General features: G+C 41.6%; 1 protein-coding gene across 1 annotated transcript in view; it reads left to right on the forward strand.

Moving 5' to 3' along the window:
* Positions 1-11,594: 11,594 nt before the first annotated feature.
* The window catches only part of LOC103055697 (putative N-acetylated-alpha-linked acidic dipeptidase), a 35,416-nt gene continuing 31,877 nt past the window's right edge, over positions 11,595-15,133 (forward strand). Inside the window, exons 1-2 of the mRNA XM_007435650.4 lie at positions 11,595-11,843; positions 14,167-14,278. Of these exons, the coding sequence (XP_007435712.2) occupies positions 11,714-11,843; positions 14,167-14,278 (242 nt within the window). The 5' untranslated portion in view covers positions 11,595-11,713. The remainder of the gene's footprint in view (positions 11,844-14,166; positions 14,279-15,133) is intronic.

Here is a 15,133-nt window from a genome sequence, read left to right on the forward strand (position 1 = left end):
TTTTTTGCCTATTATCTTTTCAAAGGAGACACAACATTGAACTGATTCAAGTCACTTCAGCATTTCGATTTAGAAATCACTGAAATAGTTATCATATTTCTAAAAGGAGTAACTTCTTATGCTGATATAGAAATCACGTTCTCCTTGTTTGAAAAGATTGTGCACAACCGAGAAACAATTTGAGACCTGAGCATGGTTTATCCTCAGGGGGTATATCCATGTGTCTAAATCTGCGGATGGCAGATGCAGCATCATAACCCAGGCTTCACCCCTTTGGTACATGTGTGCAACATTGATGCACATACAAAAGGGCAGGGCTTGGCTCATGATGTCACATCCGTCATCTTGCAGATGGATTTTTTAAAAATATATTTATTTGAGTTATAAAGCCACCCCAACTCAAAAGAAACTCTGAGTAGAGTTAAAACTACAGGTAGTCCTCGCTTAGTGACCACAATAAGGATTGGAAAATTCGTTGTTAAGCAGGGCAGTCGTTAAGCAAGTTGTGCCCAATTTTACGACCTTTTTTGCAGCGGTCACCATGGCTGTTAAGTGAATCACATGGTTGTTAAGTGAATCATGTGGTTCCCATTGATTTTGCTTGCAAATGGTGTTCACGTGCCCCCGGGGCACTGCAACCATTGTAAGTGCAAGCTGGTTGCCAAGTGCCCAGATTGCGGTCACATGACCGTGGGGGTGCTGCAATGGTTGTAAGTGTGAGGACCAGTTGTAAGTCCCTTTGTTCAGCACCATTGTAATTTCGAACAGTCACTAAACAAATGGTTGTTAAGTGAGGATTACCTGTAGTAGAATACCTAACAACAACAAAACCAGAAGGAACATCAAGTTATAGGAGGAAGCACCCATCACAATGAAAATTAACAAAATATATCATAATTATCACAGAGCTTGAGACAAGATTTTGAAAACCCTCCACCCATGGATACCACTAGATCAGAGAAAGCAGGAAAATTAGCCTTTCTTTCCCACCCTCTGCCTAAGCAAAAGATTGAGTTCCTCGGCATGCAGTATTTTATTTTTCTGCAGACCTGTCATCCTGGAGAAGGTCTATATGGTTGCCAATAGCTGACACCAACTTGATGAGACATAATTAGTCAGTCAATCATGCTGAAGACTTGGCTAAAATTGTCTGTTTTTCATTTATTAAAATTGTTTATAAATAAAAATAGTTAATTAAAATGTATGGGCTTGTTTTGTATTAGAATAATAATTGGCTATTTTTATTGTGGATTAAAAAAAAAACCTGGCTAGAACAAAACAAGATAATTGGTTCAGTTTAAAAACAGGTAATGGTTGTTCTCCTAGCACTTCATGGCAAAAAAATATTCCCAGCAATTAATTGAACTGGAGCTGTTTCAGCTCTTAATAACTTGACAAGTATGCGATCGGCTTTCTTGGTACTAAGATCATTTTCTCGTTTTTTGGGGGGGGGGAGTGAAAATTAATCTGCCAAAATTCTGACTAAATAATTGCTTCATATGGTATGCAGTTTCTAAAAATAAAATTGGTATCTCTAAGTACTGCAGAATATGCATTCAGATTATACCAAGCAATATGCAAGCATTTGTTCTGGTGATGATATTTATAGAATCTTCCTGACTAGTCAATCAGTTGTGGTTTCAATCATTCATCCGAGTCTTCCTGACTAGTGACTTATATTATGATCCACCCTGCTGGAAAGTCATCATACTCAGAGTATGTTGGATCTTGTGGCTCTAATAAACATTACAAAACAATACAATACTAGTATGTATAATTTTAATTAGGTCTAGATGAACATGAGAAATAGCGGTCCACGCAACTGTTTATGGAAGTGTGGCTGCTGACCTCAAAGGACCAGTGCAATATAAATGCATTTTTACGGGAAGCTACAGGGTTTACCCTTTCTTCTCAGCCAAGGTGTTGAAAAGGAGCAACAAAGATGGTGAGGGGCTTGGAGGCTAAATCTCATAAAGAATGTTTAAAATAACTGGGCATGTTTAGTCTAAAGAAGAGAAGGCTAAGGGAAGACATGATAGCAGCCTCCCAGTGTTTGAAGGACTGTCCCAGGGAAGAGGGTGTGGACTTATGCTTCCTAGTGTCCATGGATAGGACAAGAACCACCAGGAGGAACCTTTAAAGAGAGAGAACCAAACTCAGAATTTCTTTACCATGAAAGCTATTAAACAGTGCAACAGCCTACTTCCTAGACTCACAGATGCTCTATCACTGAGGTCTTCAAAAAGGTTGGGCAGGCATTTGTCTGGACTGGTTTGAGGATTCCTGTTCTGGGCAGGGGTTGGATTCAAAAATCTCCAAGATCTCTTTCAACCCAAGGATTCAGTGGTTCTATTAAAATTGAGCCATGGATGTATGGATGGATGTGTATGTATGCTGTGTATGTGTGTATATATGTGTGTGTGTATATATATATATGTATATATGTATGTATGTGTGTGAGTGTGTGTGTGTATATATATATGTATGTATGTGTGTGAGTGTGTGTGTATATGTATGTATGTGTGTGTGTGAGTGTGTGTGTGTGTATGTAAGTATGTATGTATGTATGTATATATGGGAATGGTGTGTATGTGCTTGTGTGGGAGAAATGTTTGTGTACATGGGTGGAGGAGAAGTTTGTTGATAGTTTGGGGCACAGATATAGAACCCTGGGCCCAAAAGATTAGTCAGTCTGGTGTAGGATTTCCACCCTGATGACAGCATGAGACGGTACCTTCTGCTTTGCCCATAAAATTCACTTGCACATAAAAAAATAAATACCTACATTACAGTATGCTGTCATTATTCTTAAGTCTTTCACAACCCACATGAAGGTATCTATTTTCACTCTGCTTATTTTCAGAATCTGCTCATTTTCCCCGTCCTCCTGCATCTCTTAAAATCTACTCCTGACAGAAGCATCTATTATTTGATTCATTGAAGACTGCTAGCTGATGTTGAATATGGTACCATTAGGCCAACACAGGGCATCACCAAACAGGCCAGATGTTACCAGCTTAGGATAACTACAAAGTGACACATTTGTAGAGAGCTCTCGTTTATTTAGTGGCAGTTGGAAAGAACATCTGGTCCTGGGAATTCATCAACTAATGTTCATCATCTGCTTTTTGAACATAGAAATAGCAAATGCTGCTAAGGTTTTGTTAGAACCAAAGAAAATGGTGGAAGTGTGAAAGAGGCAGAGTTTTACACAGCTGAGAAGCAAGAGTGATCCAATGTGGTGTAGTGGTTATAATGTTGTACTAGGAGTGGGGAGATCCAGGTTCTAGTCCCTCCATCAGCCAAGGAAACTCACCAGATGACTTTGGGCTAGCCTACCTTACAGGATCTTTGTTTCAGAAAAAAAAATAGGAGAAGGGAATTATACATATGCTGTCTTAAGCTTCTGAATGCAAAGTAGGATAGAAGTTTCATAAATTAATAAAAAAGCAAAAGTGAAAGGACTATTTTCTTAGTGTAACCAGTATGAGCATAACCTTGTTCCTTCTAATTCTGTCTCTAGGCCATCATAACCCTTGCAACAACCATTTTTACAGAGGGACTAATAAAGGCTTGAGCCAATGGGAGATTAATCCAGAGATTAATCTGTCCAAAGAATAGTTCAAGACTACACGTGTGCAAGCTAATTCAGCTCCGAGAAGAGTGCATTCTAATTGTGCTCCATCACAGAATTGTAATCATACATTCTCTCTCTCTCTCTCTCTCTCTCTCACACACACACACACAGAGAGAGAGAGAGAGAGAGAGAGCATTTATGAAAGTCCTATAAACACACAGAGTTTATGAAAGTCCTGTGTATATATGAATCTTTTTAAAAGCCTGATAGGAGAATATTTTGTTCTTCCATTAACCTTACTTTTAAAAGACAAGGTGGCCTTTGGAACTGTAATCACTTTTTCACTGCACACACTTTCCTCTCCATTTTGATTTGGGTCATTAATCATAGTCTCTTGTTGTACAAATTATTCCATTTAAATAATGGTATTATGCAACCAATGGCAAATGAGAAATGCTTTCAGTAGCAACAGTGTACCACTTTAACCTGGATTTGCTATTTGGGATAACAACTGGAAAATGTATCATCTCAGCTGTACAGCTGCTCTGCTGGTAAAGTTCAACCACATTTAATATAAAAACATCACTGGCTGATAGTTTTGCACTCTGCTTCCCTCCCTCCCGCCGTCCTCCCCCGCCTTCTGCTTCTCTTTTTCATTAGAGCATTTTTTCCCTAATTTCAGGTCTAAATTTTAGGGCCATGTTTGAAAGGAAAAATGTGATTTGCGTGGGTGGGCACCTCATACCTGCTGGAAAACAAACCAAACCTTTTTTCAGAATTGCAAAAGTACATACCTAGGAAAAGATGCAGTTCCTTTAGGGTTTTTAACAGGTGCTACATCCATGCCCACATGTGCTCTAAATCACATTTCTGTCTTCAGAACCAAAGAGCTGCCCAGCCCAGGGTTGGGGTCTTGTGGAAGCTGGAAGCACATTGGTATCTCTGCAAAATCAAAGTTCTTGGAAAGTTTCTTCCTTGCCACATTGTTTTTGCAGCTTTCTAGCATCTCCAGGACCTAGTCATAATACAAACATGTCCTGGCAAGATCTCTCTTCCTGCCATGTTGCTGCTATCATGTCCCCAGCCTGTGAACAAGACTGATTTAAGTCAAGAACATAAGCAGTGCTCTGCTGGATCAGACCCCTGGTTCTTCAAATCCAGCAGTCTGTTCTCCCAGTGGCCAACCAATTGCACAAGGAAGCCCACTAGTCTCCCAATGGATGACCTTCAGAGGCTGTCTTCAAGGCCAATAGACCATGACTTCCATGAATTGGTTCAGTCCCTTTGAGAAGCCAGTGAAGCTGGTAGCCAGCCCCACATCTCACAGTAGTGAATTTTATGGGTTGTGCAACAATTATTTCCTTTTGTTTGTCCTGAATCTCCCAGGATTCAGTTTCATTGGGTGACTTAGTTGTATAGTGCTAGAGTAGTGTTTTCCTCTATAAGTCAACAGATCCATCAGCAGTTGCAAGAAATGTAAACTCTATTCTACTACAGCACCCTTACATTGGAGGTACTGTCGGGTGACCAGTACTTGGTGGGATCACAGTGTCATTTGACTCTGATGTGAGAACCCCCCCATTCTACTTCTCCAGACCCAGGTCAGTCTTGTCAGTTGTCATTCTGCTGTTACATCTTCAAAGAGCTGGAAGTGGTCTATTAGAATTTCACAATAGCTGTTCCACCAATAATATGATCAGTGCTTGCACTCTATTGCTCTTATTGGTTTAACACAGAACTGAAATAGTGACTGGCAAATTCTTCCTTCCATGGAAGCATCTGGAAGTTGGTGTTTGTTGCTTGTATTAAAAAAGGAAGGGAAGGGAACATAAATCCTAAGTAAAATGCTGCTTGTGACTTCATGACTCCAAATTACATCTTTACAGTAGACTGGGGTTTAAGGAAGAGGGGAACAAGAAGGAGGATAGAGATGATGGATAGAGTCCTACCGCCAGCTCCATCCAGGACTGTAACTGAAGCTGTTTTTTCTGCTGGTTGGTGATGGGCAGAAGAGGGAGGACAACAAAGCTGGAAGAATCAATCAATCAATCCTTTGCTTATCACAGGCTGTGTGTGCAAAATCAGGACAGCATCATCTGGCTGTGAGTCAGAACAGAGGCAATAGAGGGGGGACAGGGACCAGAGATGGGGTACTGATTTTTTATGTCCATATAGTTCTACTGATTCAAGGATGAGTGGGGAGCAATTTCACCCAGCATTGTCCTCATTCTCCTACTTCTAAAAAAACTAGTCACAGAGACCAGCGAGGAGTACAGGAACAGCATTGGACGTTGTCCTCCAAAGCTGGAGCTCTCTCTGTCTTTGTCTCTGGGTCTACAGTGCACAACATCCCTTAATAAAACATGCAGAGATTTTAGGAGACAGCAAAAGATACATTGCCAGGCTGCAGAATCCTTACAACAGGGTTCCTCAACCTCGGCGACTTGAAGATGGGTGGACTTCAACTCCCAGAATTCCCCAGCCAGCATTGAAGTCCACCCATCTTCAAGTTGCCGAGGTTGAGGAACCCTGCCTTACAAGATCTCAGGCAAGAATTCTAAAATCATGTGAGATTTTGGCGTTCCCAAGTCAGATCTCAAGTTTTGCCAGTCATGCATGAGATTTCTCAAATACTACAAGATTTCATCATGGGGGGGAGGGGGGAGTATTCAGGACAGAAAATGTCCTACTAGAGCATTAGGCTGAACTGGTGCATTGGCGGTGGTGCAAAAACACAGCCTTGTTCTCATTTCAGTGGAGCCTGCCTGGGAGAAGAATATGTCCACAACCAATGGGTCATTTAAAATCCAGCCATTTAGTGGAGAGAGATCAGTGCAAAGGAAGGTGGGAGGCAGCAGATGAGTAAACAGAAGGAAGCATGTAGCCCATTCTAATGAGATTATTATTGCAGAGAAAGGAAATGGTGCAATGAGTGAGAGAGAAATTTTCTGCTAACACAGTAAATCTCAAGCAGAAGCCCGGCATTTAATTTTTATTACCGGGTGCACCAGATAGTTGAGAAATATGCTCTCTTTTATTATGAATTTGGGAAAGCAAGAGAGCAAGGAAAGAAAAGAAAAACTAGCGTGCAGTGGCCACGGAGGACCGTCACAGTAACGTGCTCAAATTCACAGTCCATCAGCTGCAGTCTTCTGACCAACCTGAAAGGAAACCAGATAAATTTTGCTCTCTAAATGCTAAAGCAAGAGGCAGGAAGCACCTAGCTTTACAGATATTTAAAGTGTCCACTGCAGTCTTTTAAAATAACCAAATCAGGGTGGGAATTTTCTTCCTTCACTGGGATCTTATAGGGACTAAAGGGGTGCCTTGAGGTTCTGTAAGTTAACTGCCAAAATCCAGATTTAAAAAACTAAAAATAAGGAGAATAAAACGACTAAACTAATTTAAAAAGTACTAGAGTAGGGTGTCACATGAGGCAACCTGGCCCGACCCCTCTTCCGTCTCCCCAGACAATGTTCCCTGTTTTTCCTCCACAACTAACAAAGAAGCAGGTGTTTCTGAGATGAAAGCTGATTTAAATAACAGTATAAGAGGGAACAGCTAGCATCTAGATCCAAATTCTACTTGCACGCACATGCATTTACATATCTTTCCCTCCCATGACCTTGCTGTGCATTCAAATACTGCTTCTGCAGTTTCTTCCAGAACCCATGGAAAGTTCTGAGAAGATGAGTGGAACCAAATTCAGGCATATAGAGGGTTGTTTGTACAGAATCAGTCTCTCACCCTGGTTAATATGCTCTGAATATGACTTCACAGTACACCTGTCACACGGTGGTCACTGCTTGTTCCAAAGGAAGGGAAGAAGTGGTTGGGATTTAGCCAAGGAAAACATGGTGGATAGACATCCATGAGGATGTCCATGAAGTCCCTTAAGAGTTGCTTCTCCATGTCAGCTCTTTCCCGGTCAACCAGCATCTTATGCTTTAGATGTCATGACACCATATCAGAATGTAGGAATATTCCTCAGGAATATTCTCTCATTTGGCACAAGGCCTGGTTAGTGAACTCATTAGCAAGCTGGACCTGATGACTGCCTCATTCCCCCAACCTTGGGCATTATTTTGAATGGTTAAAGGATGTCCAGACACCACCGGGAAAATTGCTTTACCCAAGTGGTAAAATATTTTGGACTTCAGCTCCCAGAATTCCTGGCTAAGGATGATGGGAGCTGAAAGACCAACATCTCTGGAGAATACCAGGTTGAGGAAAGTTCTACTAGACCACAAAATAAGAACCACATTCCTCTCACCCATCCTGGCTTGTGGACTGTTCCCTCTCAAATACAAGCAGGTCTGCCTTTTCATTCTTAACTCACCTGTTAACATTCCCAGTTGATTTATGATGAAGTCTGAACCACAAATTTTAACTGCAAGAAGCAGGCAAGCAGAGAACAACATCTGAGAAGAAAAGTAGATGATATATACAAGGAGGGGCTTTCCATTCTCCATCTTCCTTCTTTAGAAAAACTGCAAACAGAAGAATAGTACAATCTGGATCCGTATTTTTAGCAAGATTTGGGGAAAGCCTAACGCTTCTGTTTGAATATGTTTCACGCAGATGTACTCCAGCAATTTGTTTTGAAAGCTACCATGTAGCTACTGCCATTTATGGTAGCAAAATCCAAACGGGTCTGATAGCACCTTTTTCAACTGACACATTTCAATATAATTTTAATGTATTTTATTATTATTTTTTAATTAAAAGGTATTAGTCAGAAAAGGTGCTATCATACTTCTGGTTAGTCCAGAAAAGGTGCTGGCTTATCATAGACCAGGGTTTCTCTGATTGAATTATTGGTCTATCTATCATAGACCATGCTGGCTAGGGAATTCTGGGAGTTGAAGTCCACACATCTTAAAATGGCCAAGGTTGAGAAACACTGCCATAGACTAAGACAGCTCAGGCCCTACAATGTTGTTTATGGTACGTCACTGCCATCTACTGGTAAATTGTGATATTGTAAAAAAGTGACTACCATACGTAGTTTACTATCCATGATTTCAGTAAACAAAGGACTCCCCCGGATTCCTTTTGATTGCTGGGATGAATTGCTTGATTAAAATTCTCCATCATCTTTTTTAAAGTGTATATGTGTGTTTTAAAGAGCAGGATAGCTCGGTTAACTAAACCCCTATGTTAAGACAGGATATGAAGGCAAATTGTGCGTGCGTGGGTGCGTTCCAGTCAGCATTGACTCCTGGTGACTACCTGGACAAGTCCCTGCAGTTTTCTTGGCAAGATTTCAGAAGTGTTTTGCCATCAATACGTGATTTTAAAAGCTGTGAATAAGTCCTCCTAAGGATGAATCTTTCCCTGAGTTCATAATGCATGTTTCTATCTGTAATACATTGGCACATTCAGCTGTCATGCAGAACCCCTTCTCCCCCCAAGATATCAGGGTTCAGCATTTCAATGCTCAATACAGGTACATTGGGACAATTGTTCCTCAAGGAAGATTGCAGTTTAGGAACAAATTAGTACTGATTTCCAAATAAATTCCATCCGTTGGCCTTTCAAAAGAAGGTTTTCCAGAGAGGTTGGACCTCAGAAGATCAAAGGGTATAAGGCTGGGAAGGGATCCTGAAGATCATTTAGTCCAATCCCCTGCCCAGTGTAGGGATCTACTGCTAAGGTGCCTGGAACAGATGGCCAACCAACTTCTCTTTAAACACCTCCAGCGAGCAGAGCCTTCACCTTCCAAGGCACTCTGTCCCATTCTTGAAGAGCTCTTCCTGATGTCCTACCCAAATCTACTTCCTTGGCATTTAAAGCCATTATTTCTTGTCCTTCCTTCTGGAACAAGTCTGCATTATTCTGCCTCGTCCTTCACACGACAGCTGTTCAGTTACTTGAGGACAGCTATCATGTGTCCCTGGACTCTTCTCTTTTGCAAGCCAAGCATATCCAACACAGTTTCTCATAGGGTTGTTGTTGTTCTAGGTCCCTTTTTATGACAGCTGATTCCCTTTCTTTTCATGTTCCAGGATGTCAATGGCCTTCCTAAAATGTGGTGCCCAGAATTAGATCCTAGGTGTCCAGTGTAGAATAGGCTTATATTAGCCTTAATCGGTGAGGCTGAACATGCAGAGTTTTTTTTTATAGAGAGCCATTTCTGTAGATTCTTTCAGCAGCCATTAGAATGTTCTAATTAGCCAGACCAGTGTTTCTCACCCTCAGCAACTTTGAGATGTGTGGACTTCAATTCCCAGAATTCCCCAGCCAGTTGAGGAATTCTGGGAGTTGAAGTCCATACATCTTAAAGTTGCTGAGGGTGAGAAACACTGAGCTAGACCATTATCATTATCACCACTATGTGGATAAGTCACTGAGATCCCACAACAAAAGCTTATTTAAGGCCTCTTCAACCAAGTGGTCTTGCCCACAATGGCTGCATTCACACAACACATTTCGCCTGATTAACACAAGCTAGGTTAACTGGAACCAAATCTAGGATGTTACAATAATACAGCTCATTTAAATGACTTGATTAAATCCAACTACAGCCTAAAGCCAGGTTAGTACAATATTAAGTATTAGGTATGTTTGCCACCTTGAAATGACAAAAAATAAAGGCAGAATATAATAATAATAATAATAATAATAATAATAATAATAATAATAATACCCTTGTTGTATTCATGTAACATGGGATGCCCAAACAAATAAACCATACTATGACTTAACCCAATTGCTTGATTTACAGAGCATGCTAAAGTTATGACTAAGTTCTCACATGGACAGAACTACTGCTTCTATGTATCATGGCCCATGAATGTAAGAAATATTTTATGAATGGCTACTTGCAACGGTCTACACCCCAGATTTAATTTTCCTCTGTTCTCAAGTCCCAAACTTGCTGGGCACATGCAGTACAATAAGCTATAATGTGCTATATCAAGCCAGTTACCAACATTTGTACATTCTGCTTTATAATTTGCTGTCATATGACCTCTGGCCAATTATGTGTTTTTTCAATAAACCCTGGTTGAATAACCAATGGTTTTGCACTCTGTGCAAGCCTAGTTCTCCACACATAGCAGGACCGTTTGTGGATCTGATAAATTGGCTGCAATGTTTAAGCCGGTGGCAGCAACGGGCCAATCTTGCTTGTACTTAAAAGCTTGTACTTAAAAGCTAAGTAAGAACTTGGATGGGAATTCTAACAGCATAAGAAATTGAAAAAAGTCTTAGAAGAAGTCAGTGACAATCCACTTGTGTATTGTTGCCAAGAAAACCACATGGACATGGATAGGTGGTTTGACTTAAAAGGTACTTTATCTTTTACAATATGCTAGAACAAAATATTGGTACATTTGAACTTTGGTGTTGGAGAAGACTCCTGAGAATACCATGGACAGCCAAGAAAACAAACTGATGGATCATCGAACAAATCAACCCAGAGTTTTCACTCGAGGCATAAATGACCAGACTCAAATTATCCTACTTTGGACACATGATGCGAAGACCTAGCTCTCTGGAAAAGGCTCTAATGCTTGGAAAGGTAGAAGGCTTAAAGAGAAGAGGATAACCAGCAGCAAGACAATGGGAGACTTGAAAGAACAGGTTAGGGATAGATTGCCACAGAGAAAATTATGTATGTGGTTTCTAGGAGTTGAAAATGACTTGATGGCACGTAATCAGTCAATCAAGAATAAAATAAATTTGTTCACCTCCAAGGTACCATCAAACAGCATGTTGTTTTGGTGGCCACAGACTCCCATAATTCCTCCTCGAGAAACATGACTCTGCTAGTTGGGGAAGTATTGGAGTACATACTTGGAAACTGTGTGCTGTAGGGAAGAGCATCTTTTGGAGTTGTGGTGGGTAAAACACAGTGACCCAAAGAGACAGTGTTTGCATCAGTCTGAGAAGCTCTTCTGAACAAAGCAACAAGAGAGTGAGGCTGCCAGCTCTGGCAGCAGACCAAGAGTGGTGCCTGGCCTGGAACTTTCCCTTCCTGAAGTCGATTTCTCTCCTAGGAGCCTGCAGGAGGAGCCAAGATCCGGAGAAAGAGAGCAGGGAGGACTTTGTCCCCTTCCGTAGTCTGTGTGCTGGTGTGTGTGTTTGGCAGAGGACTGGACAACATCAAGCAAATCCCCTGCCCTGCAAAGGATGTGGACCAGCTTGAGCACGGTCACCGAACCCACCTCCCCAAGGGGCAGAAGCGGTGGGGCCCGGACCCGGTTCTGGGTACTGGCAGTGGGAATATCTGTCGGCTTGTTCCTTCTGGGATTCCTGATCGGTAGGACTGAGGCTGCGCAAGATGGTTATTCCACCTCCCCCTCCCCAATGAGGAAAGGACTTGTAGAAAAGTTCTGTGTGTGTGTGTGTGTGCGTGCGTGTGCGCGCATGTGTGATCTGTCACTCATTAAGGAAAGGGAAATTGCATTCCTGTGCTTGGAAAATGTTAGGAGTGGGGTGGGAACGATCCAGAGTTAGACTGAGTTTCTCGAGAAAACAGGCATGTCGCTTTACAAATGCTCTTTAGCTGTTGCTGGGGAAAGGGGCGGATAAAAGTTTATGCTTCCCTCTCTTGCAGCAACCACGCAAAGAAAAAGACAAAGACGGGACAGAAAAAGTGGGGGGGGGGGAAGCATGGATGGAATGAATGAAGCCACAGTATTAGCTTAATTAGCGTTGAGTCAAATCCGACTCCTTGTCAGGTCCTGGTTAACAGCAATGCAAAAGTGGTTTGCTGACTAGCTTGGGGATGTAATGGGGACTCCTGACACTGGGGGATGTTGGTGCCCTGAGGATGCTCTCTCCACTTTTTAACTCCATTTGTAGTCTTTTTAACGTTGTTTTGTGTTTTTAACTGTTTTTATGCTTTTTATGCGTGAGCCACCTAGAGTCACTGGTTGAGATGGGCGGCATGCAAGTTTGATTTATAAAATAAATAAATAAAAATAAATTGCCTTCACCCAAGATCTTTTCTTCTGACATGTCTTAGTCTAGGCTACAGCCCTGGGGGCTCCTGGGGGGCTCCCATCCAAATACAGATCAACTTCAGGCCTGCTTAACATTTTGAGAGCTGGCAAGGTCAATCTAGAACTGCTACCTGCTAAGATGTATTAAGGGAGAATGTGGGTTCCCTTAGTTCCCCACCTCTAAACTCTGCTATAATAATCAGACATGCAGGGCAGGGTAGGGGAGGCATTCAGCTCCATACGGATTTGAGTCTAGGCCTGCCAGATTTGAGCATTCACAAAATGTAGCTTCGGAGGATCAGATGCTGAGGGCTAACACCAATGCCACTTTCATGTTTGGCTTCTGGGCGCACTAGAAGCATTTGAAAGTTTGGGAATTCTCTGTGCAATTATTTGGGAATAAACCCCATTTAAAAACAGTGGATAACATTTTTCTTTTTTCTTTTAAACAAAATTATTTATTAATCATTTTTTAAAAGAAGAGAAAGAAAAAGAAAAGAAAAGAAGGGAGGGAGAGAGGGAGAGAGGGAGGGAGGATGGACATGTGAAAAGAGAAAAGGAAAAAGGAAAAAATAATATTGATGCAGAAATATATCAGGAACTGGACAAAGGAATTACCAAAATTGTAGTTAGCGCTCAGTATATCATTGATGAGAAATTAACTATAAAAACAAAGTATATTAAATTATTTCAACAATATAAGAAAGGGTTTGAATCTCTGAGCTGAGTGCCAAAATTTCCACTATTTGATATTTAAAAATGAAAGAGAAAGAAAGAAAGAAAGAAAGAAAGAAAGAAAGAAAGAAAGAAAGAAAGAAAGAAAGAAAGAAAGAAAGAAAGAAAGAAAGAAAGAAAGAAAGGAGGGAGGGAGGGAGGAAGGGAGGGAAGGAGGACGAACTACTAAAACATTATACATAAATATTTCATTTTTAACTTCCCTGGCTGATGTACAATATTTATAAACATTTAATTTTGTTGTGTATTTCTGATTTCAGTAGTCAGTTCTTTTTCCCCTTAAAACTGATACTATAAATATTTACATTTGCCTTGCTGCATAATATGTAGTATGTATGGAAGCCATTTTTGCTAAATTTGGTTAAACTTCTGTTGTTCTCATATTTTTCATGTGTAATAATGTGATTTACACTTTTGCTCCTGATTATTTGAGGGCAAGGGTAGAAATGGAATTCATGGGCAGGTAGTATGGAAAAATCACCTCTCTGAGTAGACATGTGGGGTTGAGACAAGCTTGTCCTACAACACTGATGTGACTCCATCTGGACAGGGAACTTAATATGAGAGAGTTTGGCTAGGTTGGAGCAACACACTTAATCAGCTATAGTCAGCTATAACATTTGCACATCATGCTAAAAGTAGTTGGTTTGACCTCTGTTAGTTGGTGGCTGGGCAGCTTAGCCTGTTATAAGCAATCAAGCCAGTTGATTACTGTAGTTTATGGTTCATGAAGAAGTGCAGGACATGGGTTAATTCAATATCTAAATTAATTGTGTTAACACAACTGATGTACCTTCTCTTGTGAGGAAGTGATTCTTGTGTGATGAACTGCCAAATTTTGGGCATGCAACAATTCACCTAGTGCTTTTTGTGCCATAGAAATCAGTTTGATCTGACTTGCAGGCTGGCTGGCTAATAGACATGCCGATCAGTTGCCGAGGACAGATGTCCATGAGAAGATGAAGGAGGCATTCATGAAGGAAATGAAAGCAGAAAGCATCAAGCAAATTCTTTAGTAAGCTAAACTGGATTGTATGCTAGTTTTTCCAAAGGTTTAGGAAGCATATGTCAATGAGATAGAGAGAGAAATGGCCATTTTAACACACACACACACACACACACACACGCCTTCCCCAGCCTTGTTCTGGGATGATGGGAGTCTGGAAGACACATCTGGAAGGGAGCAAGCTGGGGCAGGCTAGAAGCCAATGTATGACAATCAACTTTCCAAAATCAGAGCTTGGTTGTGCAAATTGTCCCCCTAGACCAATGTTTCTCAACGTTGGGAACTTGAAGATGTCTGGACTTCAACTCCCAGAATTCTCCAGCCAGAATGGGAAACTCAAGATGGCAGTAGGGAGCAGGTGCCCAGCTCAAGGCTCCCAGCCATGAACAGCACTGGGGTATGGGGTGAATGGTGTGCAAGTGAAGAGAACCTCCAACATTACCTCCGTCCTTAGCCAAGGACGTTGTCAGAGATGACAGCTGGACCAGTTGAGTCGAGAGGGACTGTGGAGCTGCAAGGGTTCCAAAGGGAGCTGGGGGTTGTTCCTGAGGCCTTGCTGCATGGTCCAGCAGAGGCCCTGGCCACAGCCTGGAATAAGGAGTGGTCAGGGCCTTGGACAGGATCATGCCTGTGTGTCTTCTCTTGGTCCATCACTCCCAGCACTCTCCATGGTTATTCCTGTTAAGGGTGCTGAAAAAGGCCAAGAGATGTCCAGACCACCACTTGCAGAAAACTAAGGACGAGTCTGACCGAACATGGGTTAGAGCCGTTATTAAGGCCTACCTCATGGCAGTAAGGGCAGCGAAATGCCATTATTTCTCTGCTCTTATTGCATCCGCAGAGTGTCATCTGGCGGCCCTGGTC

Source organism: Python bivittatus, unplaced genomic scaffold, assembly GCF_059951505.1.
Source record: "Python bivittatus isolate LINGU-HERP-01145 unplaced genomic scaffold, Pbiv_v1 ctg000340_np1212, whole genome shotgun sequence".
NCBI lineage: Eukaryota > Metazoa > Chordata > Lepidosauria > Squamata > Pythonidae > Python > Python bivittatus.